This window comes from Aspergillus sclerotioniger (assembly GCF_003184525.1).
Source record: "Aspergillus sclerotioniger CBS 115572 chromosome Unknown BO94scaffold_7, whole genome shotgun sequence".
Lineage (NCBI taxonomy): Eukaryota > Fungi > Ascomycota > Eurotiomycetes > Eurotiales > Aspergillaceae > Aspergillus > Aspergillus sclerotioniger.
In genome coordinates this window covers 1,126,602-1,147,875 of record NW_020290997.1, presented here as the reverse complement: position 1 = coordinate 1,147,875, position 21,274 = coordinate 1,126,602, and the positions used below count along the sequence as shown (strand labels likewise).

General features: G+C 52.9%; 4 protein-coding genes across 4 annotated transcripts; 2 read left to right on the top strand and 2 right to left on the bottom strand.

Annotated features, from left to right (window-relative positions):
• Positions 1-7,271: 7,271 nt before the first annotated feature.
• BO94DRAFT_372021 (uncharacterized protein) lies at positions 7,272-7,986 on the bottom strand. Its single transcript, XM_025607213.1, has one exon. The coding sequence runs from the start codon at positions 7,816-7,818 to the stop codon at positions 7,351-7,353; it is 468 nt and encodes a 155-aa protein (XP_025470100.1). The 5' UTR covers positions 7,819-7,986; the 3' UTR covers positions 7,272-7,350.
• On the top strand, positions 7,987-11,584 carry BO94DRAFT_372030 (tyrosine protein kinase SWE1). Its single transcript, XM_025607214.1, has 2 exons — positions 7,987-10,616; positions 10,686-11,584. Exons 1-2 carry the CDS (start codon positions 8,154-8,156, stop codon positions 11,418-11,420), a joined length of 3,198 nt encoding a protein of 1,065 aa, XP_025470099.1. The 5' UTR covers positions 7,987-8,153; the 3' UTR covers positions 11,421-11,584.
• Positions 11,585-16,375: 4,791 nt separating this feature from the next.
• BO94DRAFT_460547 (cytochrome b5-like heme/steroid binding domain-containing protein) lies at positions 16,376-16,929 on the top strand (the record flags this gene model as incomplete). The annotated part of the gene is made up of 2 exons (XM_025607886.1): positions 16,376-16,552; positions 16,852-16,929. 2 exons carry the CDS (start codon positions 16,376-16,378, stop codon positions 16,927-16,929), a joined length of 255 nt encoding a protein of 84 aa, XP_025470098.1.
• Positions 16,930-17,361: 432 nt separating this feature from the next.
• BO94DRAFT_583562 (putative nuclear migration protein) lies at positions 17,362-21,243 on the bottom strand (the record flags this gene model as incomplete). The annotated part of the gene is made up of 3 exons (XM_025615570.1): positions 17,362-17,773; positions 17,806-18,184; positions 18,243-21,243. 3 exons carry the CDS (start codon positions 21,241-21,243, stop codon positions 17,362-17,364), a joined length of 3,792 nt encoding a protein of 1,263 aa, XP_025470097.1.
• Positions 21,244-21,274: the final 31 nt, after the last annotated feature.

The following is a 21,274-nucleotide window of genomic DNA, read 5'->3' as shown; positions in this document are numbered from 1 at the left end:
GGCCGGTAAGAGTGTACTTGATAGGCACTCCTCGGTTCCACCACCTATCCATGAGAAACGTGGTTGTTGCTTCTCTTTACGTACTGTCTAGGTAGTCTAACCATGCCTGGGGACCGATCATCGAAATAGAGAAGCAAAGCATCAACAACATCGGGGTCGGGTCAGCTGGTGGCTGCGAGGATAATTGATTGATAGGTACACCCCGAGCGTCGTCGACCTTGGACTAAGAGTAGAATGTCTCATACATATAGGATGGCCGCGCCAAAATCCCAGGCAGGTCTGGTTGATTCCTCGGAGATAAGGTGCCTGATCAGACCCACGGTGCACGAAGCAATACCGGCGTGTCAACGCATCTTGGGATATTGAGGATCACGCCACAACCACCCAGGCGGCGGAAGACAGCTCGGTGGTACCTGATAGATAGCCTACCAACGAACCAACGAACCATTCAACAAGCCCAGACAGAAAAGTCAATCAACATCAACCAGAAGCCAGGCCAGGTTACTTACTTACGTGAAACCTCCGACCCCCGAGAGCCGAGCAGACCAGCAGCCCCGCAGCATGTTCCGGTGCACAATGTAATTATCCTGGAAAGTGGGATGATGGACGCTTAGATTAGATCCGCAGTCGCCCGATGTCGGGAAATTTAACTGGGCTGAAGGGCTCTAGCGCGCCCCTCGTACCCCTCCATGTACTGGTATGGTATTGACGCCCAACTTACAGTACTACATTGTACCTCCCCCCCCCCCCCCCCCCCATTCCTCCACCTTTCAGTTGTGTTCAGAGGTACATCCATGGTACCTACCAATCAAGCTTTCCCTGGCATCAAGCAATACTTACAATACATACAATACCTAAGTGCTGCTCAGGCATTCACACCACTCTTCCTCACCGATCCTCAATGGTCACGAGGGGCCCAGAGTGTTCGAACCTCCAGGGACTACTCCATGCAGTGGAAATATTTCCCGCTGCTCTTCCATGTTGGCGATCCATGGCTAAGTTTCGCTGACTAGCCGGCCTCGACAGGAGTTGTCGCATAGACTCAGTGTCCCACTTCTGCATGCAAGATCCCAATCTGTACTGGATGCAACATGTTCTTGTGACAATTGACTGCGATCCTTCCCCTCGAGAGCCTCCCGCCTGGATTCCCCAAGGGGTCGCAATGGCTAATCATCGAAGCAAGAGTGACCGATGGTTCCGCCCTATCCTTGCTACTGGGTCCTAGATGCCCGGACGGTGGTCAATCTCAGGTCCAGCCTGGATTTGATTGGTTTTCCCCCAGTGCTACTTGGGCCTACCAAATGGCATGGATTGCTAATCTACTCTGGCTATTCGATGCCCTCCCAAGTTCGGACGGTCTACGCCTGCCTTGATTTCTGCACCGGTGTTCCCTAGAACGGCTTATAGTTCGCAGGAGAAACCCGCCCCTCCATCGCCCCCACACCAAGGGAATACGAAGTGCAAGCATATCTAGTCTATAAATCCTCCCGTTTCTACAAAAAGAAGCATAAAACATGTTGGCTGGAGAATAAGGTAGGATATATCTTCTATCTCGTCCATAGCGAGAACCCCATGTGCTTGTAACTAGGACCCGGAGCTGGCTTGATCCTCGGGGTTAGCACCTTCAACCACAGTTTCACTAACATCACGGAGTCCTTGCGCATCATTATCCATCTAGCCCCACAAGCACGTGCTGCCCACCTTAGGTACAGACATCTCCTGTTAGGTACCTAATATGCGACTGAGCGTGGCCTGGCATTACAAACGAGACCATTCTTAATGGATGGCTTTGTTACCCCGCCGCAAAGTACCCCTCCTTTTGGACTCAAATATGGGCAAGGATTGTTTAGCGAGACCGCGAGACAGCGAGACGACAACACGACGAGACGACGAGATCATGCCCACTACTCCCCCACCTAGATACCGCACTCATCGCTCTGGTCTCATCAAAGGACCAAGGCGACGCCGCTACCAGTTGATCTGTCCCAAACCTTTGCTGGTCGACCTATTCCAGCCCTTGTCTCAGCTAGTACGACTAACTCTCCGCATGTCCCTTTTCCCTTTTCTTGCTTCTTGCTTGTTGGGCCATTCTTCGTGACCATGGACGGGGTCGATCTATTCATCTGTCCACCCGGATGCAGTGACCCCTCACCATCTATTAGGCACTACTACTAGGTACTCCTAGGTACTGCTGAGGACCCGCCTATTTACCCCCATGCTTTGACTTTGGAATTATAACTGTCTAAGCGTTGGTTGGCTCATGCAATGGAATCACCAATCATTTCATGTTGGGTACCCTCATGTTGCTAGGTAGGTTGGACAGTATACCTCCTACTCCTGCACCTTGAATGAAGAATCCATACTAATCTAGCTGTAAGATAATACATAGACCCTTGACCGCTTTGGCCTGCTCGAATGGCGTAAGGTTAGCTGACGCTCCCTCAATCCTACTTAAATTCCCTGACCCCTGACTGGTCATGCCCCCGCACGATAGATTGTTTCACTCATCTTTTCACCCTTCACCAAGTGATAACCATAGCCATAGATTTCTAGGTGGGTGCAGCTTGATGACTCCATAACAGTCTGATCGCTCTTCTGAAGCGCCTCTATTGTTGTGTTTTCTCTTTTGCTTATGGCGAGTATCATTCGCGTTGTAACAGGCAGTCAACCAAAGCCGATCTGTCACCGGAGACTTTCAACTCTCTGTCACAACGGATACGAGGCGCAATGCTATCCAGAGCCTTGCAAGTGTTCACTGCGTGATGCATATCGTGAATCACCAAAGCAAATGTATCCGGTCTCTCCCCTTCGAATGGCTTCTGCATGTTCTTCTGTTAGGTCTCGCATACAGAAACCAATGAGACGAATGGTATTCAAGAAGTCGCTCGAAATATCATCGACTGATGTCGGTGCCAAAGCTAAGTCCTTCCGGGATCTGCTCGGCACATCTAGTAGTCTCTGATATTTGAAGAATGTGGCTGTAGTGATGGGTATGCGGTGCTCGCCTGAGTAGGCCCAGAGCCTTCAGTCACAGATACAGAGTTGGCTTCATCACTTTATAGTTTGTAGTAGCCCTTGGGACTCCTCGGAGGGATCAGAATGTTCCCCCGGTACAATTATTACAGCCGGCTGATAACCTCGTAGGACTCAGTGAAGCATTCTCAAGGTCGCCAAGCAATCGTGAAGCCATTACGTGAACATATTTCTTCCAAAAGCTTTTTACTCATAGTGATGTTAGTATTATCCTTGCTTATTTTAAGATTAGTTGAGTATCTGATGAAGTGCGGTTTTCAATGGCTTTACTACCCCGGTGCTATCTGGGTCATGAGTAAACTGGAAAGAACAACTTAAAGTAATGGATCAAGTGACCGATCCTGCCTGTCTTCAGATGAGCGGGGGAGGGAATGGGATGCCTCGGTATCGCCTCCGAAACAGTCGCTCAAATGAGCTAGCTGCATGTTGCAGGTTTCCTGCAGGCCGAATACCATGGACCCGGTATCAGTTAAGGGTTCACGTTCGGCAACTCAAAGTCAGCCTTATTCTTATCAAGGTATATCCCCGAGGATCTGAACACCCTTCAACCTGAGTCCTCCTGCTCTTCTGATGCAAATCTACGTCCGGATGGGTGATACACGCGCTGTGCGAGCCCATGTATTCCAGTCCCCTTGCTGTATACTGCTCCCACCCTGGAGACTGAGATCCAATGATTAAGCGACAAAGTTCTTCTAAAGATGGCTCATAAAGGCAGACATCGGTACATTTATCATTTCACATAGGGTACGTGGATGCATGCTTCGGAGGTAGCGGAGCATTGGTTGCCTTTCAGCTTTTCGCATATCTGTCATGGTTGAACAATTTCGATGCTCTGTATACATGATGTACGATCTATCATGCAATCTATCTTTCTGCCTTGGTTGAGATACATGATTTCTTGTATATATCAGGTGATACTTCTGGAGGTAGTCATGTTGACATCCAACATCCGTGGCAAATAGGGAGAAGATGCATTCCCTTACCTATGGAAGAAAGCTCTTCTGGGAAGTAATTCTTGGAACACGTGCAGCTATGCGACATTTGTTAGTTGGACTACTGCTTGCTATGGTGCCATTGGGCCTTATCACCAGCCATGGCTTAGTTCATAACATATCGACAGTCGAGGACCATGATGTGCAATACCGGCCTCCATAAAACCGTATTAATCCTTTATTATGAGTTAACACAAATAAGGTGTTCAAATTAGTGCTAACAGTGACAGCCTGAGGAAGTCAAGCTGTCCTCGCTATCGGACTGCTTTCCAAGCACCCTCCTGTCACGCACCTATACTCAACATTGTCCCTTTATAAATCAGTAATGATCATTATGCCCTTGTCAATGTGGCCGGCAGGCTACGGAATAGCCTAGGTAAGCCAAGCCAGGTTGAGCTTGATGAATGGTCTTTTATGGCGGTCGCAGGACGGACTATTGTTGTAATAGCCGCCCAGCTGGATCGATTGCTTGTTAATAGACAATGCACAATGATGCACAATGCGGTGACAGTAGTCTCAAAAAGGCCAAAAGAATTGTTTCACAGCTACTATGAGCAGATTTCCACAGTGTCTCACAGATGTCCGAGTTGAGTGGACGCATCAATGGGAAAGTTGGCAGCCCGCTTTTCAAAAAGGCCAAGCCACGGAGGTCTTTCGAAAATCAGGGTGGCTGGAATGATATTTCCAAGTAAGCAACCAATACTAGTGTATATCCCGTGCAGCAAAGTCGAGAGTGGCACAGCCTCAGATACTGATGGGACATGTCATATTTTGCCAACGATAGGCGCGGCGATGCAAATTGAGGGCAACAAGATTAAATTTGGGTAACTGGACTAGGTACCGAAAGAGATATGAATGGATCACTCCAATAAACGGCCAAGCTGGCTGCAGACAAGATTAAAGGTGTGGCGTAAGGGGTGGGCTCAATACATGCGTTATCTCTGAACCGAACATTATTACCTGGTTGGTTGGGGCAGCAGGCCTTGCTGAGTCATGCCGATTGGGTTTCGAGGGATGGATGGTGTCCCAATAAATCGAATCAAGGGTTGAACCAATAGCTTGGATCGGCTCAATTATTGCAAGAGCTCACAGCAACTGAAGTACAAAGTGAAGCTTGCTGGGAACTGGTTACAGGGACCTGACTTTGGTAAAGGCCCCTTGTGTTGTTGCTGAATAGGTGACTATATATATTGGTGGTCTAACGAGTTACAGCCTATGCGCCTCTATTGACACTGGTTATTTGCATGGTCCAGCACCCTCCGATGTTAGAGAGAGGAAATACTCCCTCCCCCCCCCAAAGAAGCAGAGACACCTCACCAAGGACTCAGACAACAGCGCTTTACAGTTGCTACCCCAAAAAACAGACATGATCATCAGAGCATTGACCTTAGATCGCCTGAGGCAACGAGACCGTTTCATCCTTCCAGGCGCTAGAGTTCGGAAGCGGGCGATCTAGGGGAAGATCGTGTGGGGGATAGGCTGTGTCTCAAGAAGAATGATGTTATCCATCATATTCGGGGTGCGTCAAGGCTATTGACCGAGTAGCTGATGACGTATGGTGCTAAAGGAAGGGGGGGGGCTGTTGGCATGTATCAGTCTGAGGAAAACGGATTATCCGGGAATCTATCTGTGATCTACAATGTATGACGGGGAATCTCCTACGTCAGAGATACTCGATCTGGACACGTCGACAATCAGGGACGACACGTGGAGCTGAGGGGTTTGTAGGGTTGAAGTCGGGCATTGGCGTTGGGACTAGAAGAGCCGGACGGCGTGGCTGACATTGAGTGCCTGAGACATTGGCTACCCTAATATCTAGGTAAGGCTGGCATGTTTATGTCACTTTGACTAACTACTATCTACTGTGTAACTGTACGTACGGGTTACGGAGTACCCAGTAAGCGCTTGAAGGGATACTAGAAGGATTGTGGAAGCACGAGAAGATGGGGCGTGGGAACCCAAAAACATGCCCGAGGCCCCGAGCCGCCTGGTGCCTGACCAAAGCGTCACATTAGATGGAGGGGAAATTGGAAAGAAGAGAAAATAGGATAGGAAAGGGAAAAAAAAGGAGCGATAAACTCTGGCCCAGATCTTTGCCACCGCCATCACTTTCGCTTTCATGAAAACGATAAATATTTACAAGACCAGAATCAGTAGCAGGGCCGTTTAAGTTGGTCTCTAAACTTAAGCATCTCCTAGTCGCCGGGATGAACCAAGATATTATTTTGGTGCACATGCAAGGGAGTGGGATAATGAGTTGATCCGGCTCCCCCGCGTGTCCTTATCAACATTATCGATATGATATTGTTGGCGATTGGGGAGGGGCGCCGGGAAATGGAACCGAAATCTGGTAATGGGAAGAAAAGGCATTTATTACAGGCGATTAATCCGTCGGAGTCATCGTCATCATCATCGCCACGTTCATTCTTGAGTCATCATTTATATAGTACCACCAGCTCAGGTATCATGACGACAGACAACCATGCTATCCTGGAGAGAAGTATCATCCTTGATGAGCAGGTTGGTCAAAATCAACCACTGCTGATGTCAACTGAATGTAGGGAATTCGCTGATAAAGTAAGCGTAGAGGGTGTAGGGCGTGTATGGAAACGCGGTACTTCGTACGTATCGTATGATCCACGGGGAACCCTGGGGGAAGAGGGGGCCTTACCTACAACTTGCAACTTACGCGTGACGCTCCCGGCACTAAACCCGAAGGAGCGGGGCAAACAACAACAAAACGACGCGAGAGTCGCGCGTGCGACAGAAACATCGAGGCCCACGCTCGCGGATTGGCGGCGAGAAGGCCTTCCAACTGGCTGGGTACCTGAACCTGAACCACTCAAGGGCAGGCGATAGAATCCTTAACCCAGTAGACTAGCAGGCCTTAGTAGCAGTAGTCGTGACTACCTACCTACTGACCACTATGTTCACTCGCTTCTTTTTTTCCTGCCTACTACCTGCCTACCTGCCTGTCTCCCAGTATCTCTCCACCATCGCCGGTCCTCTAGCCATCGACTATCCACCCACCCCCCAACCTTAACCGTCGAAACTCTGCTCCCGTAAGGGAAATCCCTCGGACGATTGATCCATCATTATTGAAGGCTGGCTCTGCATACCGCAACTTCCGTCCCATCGCCAGCCCCTCCGTCCGGCCGCCGCCCATCTATCTCCCACCATCTCCACCACTATCCACCACCTCCCATCCCTTTCTTCGTCTCGACTCCCCTCCTTCGCGTGGCTGTCTGGTGCTTTTTTTGGGGTCCCATCGCGTCACCCCTTGCGCTGCCGGTCCCTCTGCCGGAGGAGCCCAGTCATTCAGGTTTTAAAGGAAGAAAGGGAGACGGAAGGGAGGCGAATCTTGCTGCTGCCGGTGCCCTTCTATCAAATCAAAATCATCCCTCTCGCGTCCCTCTCTGCAACCCGATACCTCCTTCTGCGCATCACTTGCAGTTAGTCGCTGTCTTGGAATTTCTCGCGTCGCCCTTGTCGCGCCCCGTGTCCTCGTTCCTGTCGCTGCTGCATTGTCGCGCGTCGCGCCTGCTTGTTTTGACGCCTGTGTTGTCACTCTGAAACATTCTTCCTTATCGATCGGTATCGCCTTAGGCGCCGAGCGACGCTGCGGAGGCCCGAAAGACATTGCGTGTTTCAGGCGCGTGGCCCCGTGCCTCAGAGCGCGAAGAGTGCCGCTTGTGCTTGCCCTCTCCCACCCTCTCTTGAGGTGTATGGAGGCTTCACTAAGCGCATTCGAAGCCCCCCGCGGTCTCGGAATAGGCTGGTGATGTGCAGCCATCTTTCGTTTCGCATTACTGACTTGTTTTGGCTGGACCCTACCACCGGCGCGGAGCCTTACTTTCCTAGCATTCCACTGCGGTCAACAACAACTTCCGACTTCATTTCTGGCTAGAGCGACAGGAGGAAAACACCGCCACACTCTCACACACACTTTGCCAGTCTGTTTTTTTGTACGACCATCGAGAGCTGAGGTCATTGTGTACCGCCTCTCCCCTTGTCTACCTGATCACATCACAATACAACCCACCAGTGACTGGTCAAGTTAGCCCGGCCTCACCTGAACAGCCTCGAGACCTTCCATCTTAGTGTTCATTCTACAGACTGGCTCCGATTATGGTTGCGACATTTTCGCCGCACCGCGATGCGGGTGGCACACTACACCTACCCTCGCACACGAGCATTCACCATATGGATGCGAACTCGGCCATCCGACAACTGCGTCGGTCATTGTCCCGCTCGCCGTCGAAGAGTTCTAACTTCTCATTGCTTGCTTCTCGGAACCACTCGCCGTCTAAAACAACACCATACATCTCGTCTCCCTTGTCACCTTCACGAAGATCCACTCAGAGCAACTTCGTGCTTTTCCCTAGCTCTTCTCATCAGTCTCCATTCGCAGTCCCGTATCACCCAAGTGGCAAAATTACGAGGCCAACGATGCGCCGTGTGCGGACGTCTCCGAGGAGCCCCGTCAAGCGTGCTCTAAACATATCTACAGATCAAGGCAATGCAAAGCCTGCGCAGTCAACCCCAACAATACCAGGCGTGGAGAACACACCCACAACACCTGGCCTTATTCAATCCGACAACGTGGCTGGAGAGACTTGTCCAACTGACACACCCGCGTGCACGGAACCTACCTTAGGGCCCCGCCCCGCCCTCTCTCGAATCGAGAAGCGGCGGAGTGGAACGTTCGGCTCATATGCCACGGTTAGCCCGCTGAAACGAAGCGATGGGATTATGAATCTAGATCGGGTGTCTCGCGGCAGTCCATCGGCGAAGAGGCGAAGCGTCCATGCGGCAAACTTGACGGGCGAGTTCAGCATATTCGACAACGAAGTCCCACCGAACGCTGCCGATGAGTCTCCAGTCGAGACCTCCCCAGAGACTACCACGCCCTCCTTCCCTACCACAAACACCTCGTTCAGCCCGTTTGCCACCATTCCCAAACGATCCTCTTCTCTACGAAGGTCCACTCTCCAACAGCGCCAGAGTGACCGCTCCCTTTTTGCCCGGGCGAAGGCCATGGACGATACGTCCGAGTTCACAGACAGTGGAACCCCTCTCACTATTGGACCTCGCATGCCTCTGGATCACAGTCTTTTCCAGCCAAGCCGGGACAGCCCATTCGTATCACGCCCATCGCCTGGTAGCCCATTGTTTGCGTCGACAATGAACAATGCCGAACACTCCCGTCCAGCTGCCCACCCCCTGTCCAGAACAATCACGCAGTCCTCCTCTAGTTCAAGCCTTGCAGACGACTCCCCTACCCATGAACCCATTCACAAGGGTGATCGTCCAAGAGGGATCTTCAACTTCTCCAAATCTCTTCCTGCGGGGACCGCTCGGCCTGCCCCAGTGCGGCATCTCAACCGCGAGGATTCGACATCTTCCATCGACTCCTTCGCCACTCCAGAGAACTACAAACTAGTCAAGCCTCTCCCAGCAGCATTCATGTCGACCGGTCTTATATCTAAGAAAAACCGCAACGCCGAAGATTCTCAGAATACGCTAGGATTTAGCAAAAATATGCCCGATACCCCATGCAAACGGCCCATTAACCTCTTCCCCACGGCCGGAAGAATCCCGCCAGAGCGGCCCTTGGAAATGTCAGGTTTAGTTCGACAGTCGGACACGATACCCCCGTCGCCCTTCAATCCTCCTAGCACGCGCCCCAAATCCGGTCCCTTTGCACGAGGCATGGGCATCTTTGGAAGCTCTTTCAACCGGCCCGAGGTCTCTCGACGCGGCAGCTTTGCTAGTATTGATGGCGATGAAGTGTTACCTTCGCAATCGCCCTGTGGCCGCCACAATAGTCAACCACTGAGCGAATGTGACTTTCCACCAACTCCCACGAAGCAAACCTTTTTCCCTTCTCGAACTTATCCGCCGCAGGTCTCGCAGATTGCCTCTCTTGAGAGATTGGCGGAGGCCAAGGGCACCACTTCAAGTCCCTTACACGACAGGTTCCAACGTGGCTCTCCACGCACGCCTCAAGACCATTTCTTTCCCGACCCTAGTGGCCTTTCAATCTCCAACGATCAGCAGTCAATTAAGCCCGATTTCAATTCTAACTTGCCAGCAACTCCCACTGGCCCTCGTGACTCTTTCCAATCTGGAAAACGGCCTAGTCTTCCGTTGGCCGGATATCATGCGCCAGATGTCGATCCCAGTTTGACTTCACGATTTGAACGGGTCGAGCTTGTTGGCACTGGTGAATTTTCGCAAGTCTACCGTGTTGCTGAGCCCCATGAATCATCAATGCCGTCCCTATTCTCTGGCAAACTGTATTCTCCCAAAGTGCAACCGGAACAGGTCTGGGCTGTCAAGAAGTCAAAGCAGCCATATTCGGGGCTCAAGGACCGCGAACGCCGCATTCGTGAGGTAGACATACTCAAGTCGCTTACAAACTTGGACCACGTCATTTCTTTCATGAACAGTTGGGAGGACAATGGCCACCTCTACATTCAGACGGAATTTTGCGAGGAAGGTAGCCTGGATGTCTTCCTTGCACAAGTTGGGCTCAAGGCAAGGCTAGACGATTTTCGGATCTGGAAGATTTTGTTGGAGCTATCGATGGTAGGTTCTAACTCCTGATGGAAGCTGGCTTTCACGAAAAATGCGGAGTTGTGCTAACCGCCATGGCAGGGTTTAAAACATATCCATGACATGGGCTTCATCCACCTCGATCTCAAGCCAGCCAACATTCTGATCACTTTCGAGGGTGTACTTAAGATTGCTGATTTCGGCATGGCTGCACGCTGGCCAGCAGAAGACGGAATCGAAGGTGAAGGAGACCGGGAATATATTGGACCAGAGATCCTGATGGGCCGCTTTGACAAACCAGCGGACATATTCTCGCTAGGTCTCATCATGTTCGAGATTGCCGGGAATGTTGAGCTGCCTGACAATGGTCTTTCATGGCAAAAGCTCCGCAATGGAGACATGAGCGATATTCCCAGCCTGACTTGGAGCTTCGAGACCAGCATTTTCCGCGATGCGTCCGGTAACCCCGTCTCGGAAGAACCATCGTTCGAAGAGCTATGTGCCTCGGACTTTGGAGATGATGATTTCGGGACGGATAGTTTCCTTGGAGTTCGCTCATTCAGCAAGCGGAATCCGACCTCTCTGGCCCAGATCGGAGAGCTCGTCGATCCTCCTAGCTTCATGGTCGACGCTGGTCACGACCAGGCTTTGGACAAGGTCGTGCGATGGATGATCTCCCCCGAACCGCTCGATCGGCCCACTGCAGACCAAGTGCTAGAAACGTTCGGGGTCCAATTTGTTGCCCGTCGGCGTCGGGCCGGGGCCACCGTCTATGAAGGCAACTGGGGTCCTGCCGATGAGGTTCTAGCGGAAGACGCCGAGATGATCGATGTTTAATCACCACGACTTACCATATCTAGTGCATTTGGACGGAGTTGGCGCTTTCCTTTACAATACCATCTAATGACGGCGTTTATGCGGAGATCCGAACTTTTGATATTAATGCTCCTTTACTCTCGATGACCTTGATGTGATCGGGATGATTTTACCGACCATCCTTCATGACTCGGACGATGTTGCTACGACCGATGAGACGATGCTAGTCCCATGGAGGGATGGTTGTCCACTCATTCCTCAGAAGATTTCTTTTGTTACCATGACCCGTTGATTTAGCGATGATGATAGGCTTTCTTTTGCGTCCCAGTCGCGTTTCCCTCCTTTCTCAATGTACCTATGTCTTCTGCCTGATCGTATCCTCGCGAATCGGGATGACTTGAGGCGACACGTCGTTTATGCCTACCATCTTTGCTCGCCAGTGATTCCCATCTTCGTTTGCCACGATCTCCACCTTGTTTTATTGATGTCTGATTTCCTTTGTTGGAGGGTGCCTCGAGGGACTGGAGTAGTTCCTGCTTGTGCACCTGGGGGTGTTTGATGACCACTACTACCACCCTATCTCTAGATGTCTATGTATTAAATATCCTTGGCGTGAGCCTTTCTCTTCAAACCTGTGTTCTTGTGCTCCATTTATTCTCTCTGCCTGTGCTGTTGCCTTTTCCTATTGTTTCACCCTACCCTTCTCTATATGTCCTGGGCAGACCGAAAACCGCCTCGATGTGATCAAGCCGGCTTGAGAACAGGATAATGCTTGTGAATTAGATCTTGAAATGTACATTTGGATTGGACGGGCAAGAATGACCCAATGACCCATGACCGTTGCCAATAGTACTGCTCTGTGAACTACACCGTAGACTGGACGGGGATAGATATATGAGACTAGAAGACGGAGAGGAGAGGCCCGCCACCGGCCGTCGGTCTTGGCGGAAGCTGCTGCTTCTTCCTCTCCGCAACCTTGCCAACTCCCTCTCTAGCCACGCCTACGGTCGCGTTTACTGCTTCGTCCATTCGACAACTTCCACTCCCTGCTGGCGCTAGCTCTTGCTCCGGAACGTGGCGACGATGTGCGATTCGATCTGAAAGCCTTATCACGCAAGTGCACTGGCTGGGAGTCTCACTGAATATCAGAACCTTGAAATCCGCTAGAATACAGTTATTGCCGCATATCCTACTGTCGTTCACTACCCCACGACCGAGAAGATCTCGCCGATCGCTTTCCTTTGCATCATGGACCATAGAGTATTCGTGTCGGATTCTCTCCTCCGCCTGACGAACGCGTCAGACCCTACCGTCGTCGACTTCGTGCTTGCCACCGCCAGCTCTGCCAAATCAGCCGCCTCATTGCAAGATAAACTGCTTCCTTTCCTGGACGGAAGCTCGGGTGACATTGGCTCATTCTGCGGGGAACTCTACAGGCGCGTTGGCGCGGGCGCGAAGACCGGGCCCAGTGTCAGCAGCGCCAGCAGCGCCAATGTGCCAGGCAAGGAGCGTAGTGATGCCGTGTCAAAGAAGAAATATCGGTTGCTGGAGATGGAGGATGACGTACCAGAGACTCGAGGTTCGTTGGGTCCGGTGAATATCGAGGCGGAACGGGAGAGACGGAGACGCAGAGATAAAGATCGGAGTAGCGGGCGCAACATCAAAGATGGGGAGAGTGGTCGCAGTCGCTGGGTGAAAGATGAGAGCCGCAAACGCGATCGCAGTCGGGAAGAGGAATCGCGCGACCGTCCCCGGTCCAAGAAGCTGCGTCAGCGAGATATGGATGACTTTGACGATCGCTGGGGGGATGAGGAAATCCCCGAGGACGAGCTATATGAGGAGGATGAGCAGGCGGGTGACTTTGAAGAGTCACCTTCAAAACGGACCCGGCTGGAAGACGGGTCTGCATCACCTCGGTCGAACGCCTCCGCGGACCTGGATCCAGAGACAAAGAAGGAGCTGGAGCGGAGACGAGACCTCGAGGAACGAGATGAGTTTGCGAAACGGCTTTCCAAGAAGGACGATACCAAATCTAAGAAGATTGTTGAGGACCGGACCAAGGCTGGCGAGGCCGCGCGGCGACGGGAGTTGGCGGATAACACTTCTGCTCGAGCGGCTGTCATGCCCGACCTTCGGTTGCGTTCTCGACAGGAGTATCTTAAGAAACGAGAGACCGAACGGTTGGCCCTCCTGCGCAGACAGGTTGCAGAGGAGGCGGCGGAGTTGCGCGACAACCCCAATCTGACTCGCCGGGAGAAGGAGGAGTTTGCTCGGAACCGAGAAGTGCTGCGGATTGCGGAGGAGCGACTACGGATTGACGATCATCGCGATGGTTATATGATGCCCGAGGACTACATTACTGAGAAGGGCAAGATTGATCGGAAAAAGAAGGAAGACGCGCTCTACAAGCGCTATGTGGATCGCGACGACCGTGGCCAGGAGCGGTTCGTTACGGAGCACGAAGAGTGGGAGTTGGAACAGACGGCCAAGGCAAAGGCACAGATCAATCGGGCGGAATTCGTCGACGAAGGCGAATATGAGTACGTGTTTGACGATTCGCAGAAGATCAACTTCGTCATGGACGCCAAGATGGAAGGCACTCGAAAGCCCATGACCCAGGAGCAGCGGAGGCTTCAGGAGCAGATTGACGCTGCGGAGAAGAAGGCACAATCGATGGAGGACACGCGGAAGAGCCTGCCCATCTATCAGTTCCGGGAGCAGATTATCCAGGCGGTGCACGACCACCAGGTCCTGATTATCGTGGGAGAGACTGGTTCGGGTAAGACGACGCAGATTCCCCAGTACCTTCACGAGGCCGGATTTACCAAGGGCGGGTTGAAGGTTGGATGTACGCAGCCGCGACGAGTCGCTGCCATGAGTGTGGCCTCTCGAGTGGCGGAAGAAATGGGAGTGAAGTTGGGAAACGAGGTTGGGTACGCCATTCGATTTGAGGACAACACCAGCGACAAGACGGTGCTCAAGTACATGACGGATGGTATGCTGCTACGTGAGCTTTTGACGGAGCCCGACCTCGGCCAGTACTCTGCCTTGATGATCGACGAGGCCCACGAGCGGACGGTGCCCACGGATATTGCTTGTGGTCTTCTCAAGGATATTGCGAAGGCTCGGCCGGATCTCAAATTGCTGATCTCCTCGGCCACAATGGATGCTCAGAAGTTCCAACAGTATTTCGATGACGCGCCTATCTTCAACATCCCGGGTCGTCGATACCCTGTCGACATTCATTACACGTCCCAACCCGAGGCGAATTACCTGGCTGCAGCTATCACGACCGTCTTCCAGATTCATGTTACCCAGGGTCCTGGAGATATACTCGTCTTCTTGACCGGTCAAGAAGAAATTGAAGCGGCAGAGCAGAGCCTCCAGGAGACCGCGCGAAAACTAGGGAGCAAGATCCCCGAGATGATTATCTGTCCAATCTACGCCAATCTTCCGTCCGAGCTTCAAACCAAGATCTTCGAACCGACGCCGCCGAAGGCACGGAAGGTTGTGCTGGCGACAAACATCGCTGAAACCAGTCTGACGATTGACGGCATTGTCTACGTGATTGATCCGGGTTTTGTCAAAGAGAACGTATTCAACCCGCGGACGGGTATGGAAAGCTTGGTGGTGACACCCTGCTCGCGAGCGTCTGCTAATCAAAGAGCCGGACGTGCTGGCCGTGTTGGTCCGGGCAAGTGTTTCCGACTGTATACCAAGTGGGCTTACCACAATGAGCTGGAGGAAAGCACCACGCCCGAGATCCAGCGGACCAACCTGAACAGTGTCATCCTGATGCTCAAGTCCCTGGGGATCGACCAGCTGCTTGACTTCGACTTCATGGACCCTCCACCGGCCGAGACGATCATCCGTGCATTGGAGCAACTCTACGCGTTGGGAGCGCTGAACGATCGAGGCGAGCTGACCAAGATCGGGCGGCAGATGGCCGAGTTCCCGACGGACCCCATGCTAGCCAAGGCGATCCTGGCGGCCGATAAGTATGGTTGCGTGGAAGAGGTGTTATCAATTGTGTCGATGCTGGGAGAGGCGAGCGCGCTGTTCTTCCGTCCCAAGGACAAGAAGATCCACGCGGACAGCGCGCGGAATCGCTTCACCATCAAGGACGGTGGTGACCACCTTACACTGCTCAATATCTGGAACCAATGGGTCGACTCGGACTTCAGCTTCGTGTGGGCCAAGGAGAATTTCCTGCAGCAGCGGAGCTTGACGCGGGCACGCGATGTTCGCGACCAGCTGGCGAAGCTGTGTGATCGGGTGGAAGTGACGGTCAGCACTTGCGGATCGAACAATCTGGTGCCAATTCAAAAGGCCATCACGGCCGGGTTCTTCCCGAATGCCGCGCGACTGCAGCGTGGCGGTGACAGCTATCGCACGGTGAAGAACGGGCAGACAGTGTACCTCCACCCGTCCAGCACGCTGTTTGAGGTGAACCCGCGATGGGTGATTTACTTTGAGCTGGTTCTCACCAGCAAGGAGTACATGCGCAGCAACATGCCGCTACAAGCGGAGTGGCTGGTAGAGGTGGCACCACATTATTACAAGAAGAAGGACCTGGAAACGCTGGGACTGGAAAAGAAGATGGCGAAGGGGCAGGGAGCGGCGGGCGAAAAGAGCCGGAACTGATCTGAAGATGTTGATACCTGTGATAGCAATAAAGTCGTTCCATATAGATGGAGATGGAGTGGACCTACATTCTACTACACTAGCCGTAGCCAATCACAACCCCCGGATTGCAACACGCTCTTTATCGACCAACCTCGGCATGTCGCGCAACCAACTCCGCCCGCCAACTTAAACCAACCCGACCCCGGATTCTGGATTCCATCATTGTCTGCCATCTACTTACTTACGTATCCACCACCACTAACAACCATCACGCCACATCCTTTCCCCCTTCAAACCTCCAACCAGAACACAAAACACGAGAACACAAAACACGAGAACACAAAACACAAATGTCCGAATCCTTCACCCTCGCCGACGTCGCCTCCCACAACACCCCGGACAAGGGCCTCTACATCATCATCGACAACAGCGTCTACGACGTCACCAAGTTCGTGGATGAGCATCCTGGCGGCGCAAAGATCCTGAAACGAGTTGCGGGTAAGGATGCCTCGAAGCAGTTTTGGAAGGTTAGTCGGCTTCCCTCCCTCCCTTCCATCCTTCCGTCCATCATCCCGTCGTTTCTTTATTGAGTTATTTGTTTGGGATGAGGGAAAAGGGGGGAGGGGGGGGGGGGAGGTTGGCTGTTCCAAGGGGCTTGGTTGGACTGGGTTGTGTTAATATGCAGTCGAATGTTTTCCCCACTTTAATTATCTTCTTCTTACTCTTCCGGTGGTGTGGGCTGGGGTCATCTGTTTGCGTGCTGTTTTTGTTACAACTATATTTCTTGTTTGCGACAGGTCCAAAAGCTAATGCTTATTGCTTGTAGTATCATAATGAAGGGGTGCTGAAAAAGTACACGCCCAAGTTGAAGATTGGGGAGGTGAAAGAGGCCGCCAAATTGTGATCCGTTACTGGTTACCAGATATACTACCTGGGTCTATTTGGCCGTTTGGGGGATTTAGAGATGCCTTTTCTTTTAAAGAAGAGATAGCAGTATCTACCTGCCTGCATGCCTGTCGACATACATACATACATACATACATACTCAATAGAGGGAACAATGAACAAGTGGTCGGCATGGACCGAAAATCCGATGTGGCATGATGATAATGATGATGATGATGTGAGGCTAGACCTTCACCAATTACTAATAACATTAAACAATACTATCCGCCAAATATAACGAGCGAGTGGTGGTATCCGCGTCGGCGCAGGTAAATCGCAAACAAACAAACAAAAAAAAGCAAATGTACACCATTTCCAGAAACTGAATCCAGGCCCGTCGCTTCATCATGCCACAGTCGTGGTTTCGTCATGGGAAGCGGTGCCGGCCCGTTCAAAATTCACCGAACGGATCATCACGGTGAAAATACCCGCCCTCTTCGTACGGGGAGTCCAGCTCTTGATTCGAACTCCATGCGCTCGACGCCTTCCGGCTGTGTCGCTCAGAGCGTGTACCCTTGTATCCGTTGGTTTGGTCAATGAATGCCTCCATGCGAACAGTGCCGATCGCGTCGAAAAAATTGCTCGTCCCCACACTGGCCTCGGAGGTGCGGCGACTAACGCTTCCCACGCTGCTGGTGAGCCCTTGGCCATACAGGGCCGGGCCATACGTGTCCGAGGAGCCGCGTGTCGAGGCCACCGAGGGCATCGTACCCTGGCTGGAGAAACTCCGGATGATAGGTACCCGGGGAGCAGTGTTACTGCGCTTACGGGCGTGGTTCGAGAACCGCGGCACCGTCGGGGGTCTGCGGCGTCCATCAGCTCGCCAGGTTCTAACCCAGAGGGCAGTTCAGGAACGGGCTCCGGTTGGCCGAGAAGGGATCGTTTGCCCTTGGGTCGTGGGCGCGGGCGACCCTTGGCGATTCGAATCGAGTCTCGGATTGGATTACGGCGCAAGGTGGCCGTGGGTGCCGGGTTTGTGTATTCCTCCTGAGGGACAGGAGGAAGGGTATCCAAGTCATGGAGACCCATGGATGAGTGGCTCAGGAACGACAATGCAGTCAGCCAGACATAATGCCGCTCAATGCTGGAGGCCGTGAATTTGAGGGCGCGCTGCGGTGTCAAAATCAATATCGACCGATTGAACTGATTTTGTGGGTTGAAGCCTTTGGGAAGCGGGTTGTCATCTTTGACATCGAGAACGGACTGGATAATCACTGCGCCAGGGTCAGCATGACGTGAATAAGGTTAGATAACGCGACGTGGTAGACCTACACTTTCGACCGCTCTTACCAAGCAGCGCTGGCCCGCTGGTCGGTTGTTTGCTGCTCCACATGACGGCTCGCTCGTACGGGGCCAACCAGACCCATCGCTTGTGTCTCGCACCGCTGTTGGCGATATTGGCAGACACCTCGTCTGCATTCCGGCCCTCCCAGCTGTCCTTCGACTCGCCGACACCACCAAACGACCTCCGTCTCCGGATGTACTTGTACATCCACTCTCCGACCATTGTTTGCGCGATGGCGTCGACAACACTGGTGGGTTGGACTGTTGTGGCCGTCGAATCATGTCGTCCATGCGCAAAGGGGTGAGCAGATGTTCGCCTTTCAACAGCCCGTTTCCCGGAGGGCGCAGTGATCTTGTCAAATGGAAGTGGAGGATGCTGGGGACTGTCCGGCCCACAGGATGAGGAGGACATGGTGGGTGATGAGCGGCTGTCGGGGCGGTCATGCTGCTCTATGTGCGACATGGCAGCTGCGGAGCGGACGCGCCGCAAAGTCGGGCGTCGAATAATCGGTGGTCGGGCGCGATCAGAGAAGTTACGAGGATTGGATGGCGTTGGACTCTGCCGACCATCATTCCCACTGGGGAACTTTCTTGAACTGAACCGCATCGGCACAGGGATTGGAGGTGCAATTCCAGATGCACCGCCTCCACTCTCCATACTAGGCTCGCTGGGGCTCCGGGTGCGCATGTTCTGATGCGCCGCTGCCCCGTTGGAGATCATAGCGGATTTACACATGTCCTGCTGTCGTGCCCCGGGGGCCCCAAAGCCCAGCCGCTGAGTCCACGAAGAAGTCCCAACCACCTCTTTGGGGCCTTGGTCGGTTGGTGTTTCGGATGAGTGGACTTCTGACTCTCGCAGATGCTCATCAATTTCCGGAAGGGTAGCATCGTGTGTGGAAACTAGCTTGCCTCTTTTCAGTGTGTACGACGCAAAAGGCCGATTAAGAAGCTCGTCATCGGTGAAGATGTCCTTGGTTTGCCCGGAGGTCTCTTCATCACTCGCCTGATCAAATCCAGCAAAGAGGCTGCTCGATCGTAGAGGCCGCCTGAGTTCGGATTTGGATTCCTCAGACAGCGGCCCGTTGTCATTGTTACCCGGGTAGGCCTGCACCGGCTCAGGTGGCTTGGTATGTGACGAGGCCCTATTCTCCCTTTTTCTCGATCTTGGGGGAGGGATACGATAAGGCTGAATGGGATCATCCTGAGTGCTCTCGCGGAGTGGAAGATCTGGTATCGCTGAAGGGAGTAGGCTGGCCGGTAGCTTGACAGGCCTTTGGTCAATCCGAATCTCATCCGTTTGTATGCCAACCGTTCGGCTGTCAATGCTCGGGCTGAAGTTGACCTGGCAGGAAACGCTCTTGGTTTGCGGTGGGAGAACCACGCTCCCTCGAGGCGAAGGAGGTTCCGAACAGGGCGGGTGTATCGCAATCATCGGAATCTCAAGTTCGGACGACTCCATGTCGGTTGGCGAGGCATTGACTCTCTTGTCATCCGTTTCTGCGACTGGGGCTTGTATAGTCTGTACAGACACTGAAACCATCGCCGTTTCTTCTGGGGCCGGCTGTGGTATCTCATCGATCTTAGGGGTCCAAGGGGGAGTGGGAAGATCCTCAATGGTTTGGCAAGACGCCGATACCATGTCTATCGTCAGTGTTGGCGTAAGTGTTGACGTGCTGCTGTCTTTGCGTTGGTAGAAACTAGTTTCCTCTTCGCTACTAGGGCACTCTGCGGCCTGGTCGCAGGATGGAGGCTCAGACTTCGATGGTGATAAGGGTGAAGGAGGAGGCGAATACTGGATTCCCGTGTCACGGTACACAAAGGTGGTCGAGGATATCTTCAAAGGGCTCCCAGGCTCCGAGTTCCCCTCGGTCTTGAATCCATAGCCGTCAGCACTTCCCAGGGAAAGCCCAAGGATCTTTCTCGCCTTTGCGCCCATGCTCATTGTACGAGAAAGTTGCGAATGAACCGAAGCCGGACGCTCCTCTGGGAGTGCCTCGGGTGACTCGGGCACAAAATCAGTATCGAATGACTCAAACTCGTCTTCCTCGTCGAATGCCAGCTCTTGTGCTAGACTCAGGCCTTCGCTCTTCAAACCGGGGACGTTGGCTACACTCGCCATAGAGTATCGCACATTGTGATAGTCGGCCTCATCACCGCTGTCAGCGTTCACACTTGTGACACTAGTCCGGCGATGGCCTTGACTGCTTGAGTCAACACTCGCAGAGTCACTATCCTTCCCTGCGGCTGATTTTCTGGTCAGCTCAATCTCCATGCCATCAACATCCTGGAGTGGTTGGAACGAGCCGACTGCTTGCGCAGCCACTACCTCCTTCAAGACAACTTTCAGACGCCCTTCCACCACGTGGACCTTCCGTTCTAGGCTCCTGCGCTCGCCCTCCCAGGCGTCCTTGTCGCGGTCCCAAAGTTGTACTGTTCTCTCTACATCCTCCTCCCGACTCCGCGCCTTCTTTTGCGCTTGTTCTAGCTTCTTGCGGACATCTGCGATGTTTTCCAACGCTTCGTCACGCTCCCTTGCTAGCTCGGTGAGAGCCGAGGAGGCGCCACCTTCCAGCAGTTGCAACTGATGCTTGAATGACCGGGTCTCTTTAGTACTCTTGGATAGACGCTCACTGAGGTCTTCGTTCTCCGTTCGCGACTCGTCTAGACTCCGCTCGAGAATATCAATGGCCTTCGACTTACTCTCTACGTCCCGCCGCAGAGAGAGAATTTCGGAGACGAGGGAGGCATGGAGTGTGGGAGTAAAGCGTCGCGGGTCTAACGGTGATAGATTGTCCTCCTCCGCAGTGTCATCATACTCACTGCGCCCATCGGGCGAGAAATTCAGTATAGGGAGGGAGTTGGACGAAGACGATAGACCAGGGGAGGAATCTGCCCGGACATGTATTGAAGGTGGTCTCTGGGGTGTTGTAGAAGGTGTCGGAAATGCTCTCGCCGCTGGAGGGCTTGAATAGAGGGTGTTAGTCGCCATCGTTTGCTCGCTCAAAGTAGATGGATGTCTA

Excerpts from the sequence above, each read along its gene's own strand:
- BO94DRAFT_372021 (XM_025607213.1), bottom strand. The coding sequence starts at position 7,818 with ATGGCTGCACATCACCAGCCTATTCCGAGACCGCGGGGGGCTTCGAAT.
- BO94DRAFT_372030 (XM_025607214.1), top strand. The coding sequence starts at position 8,154 with ATGGTTGCGACATTTTCGCCGCACCGCGATGCGGGTGGCACACTACAC. Across the intron at positions 10,617-10,685 it reads TTTTGTTGGAGCTATCGATG|GGTTTAAAACATATCCATGA; the intron begins GTAGGTTCTAAC and ends CCGCCATGGCAG.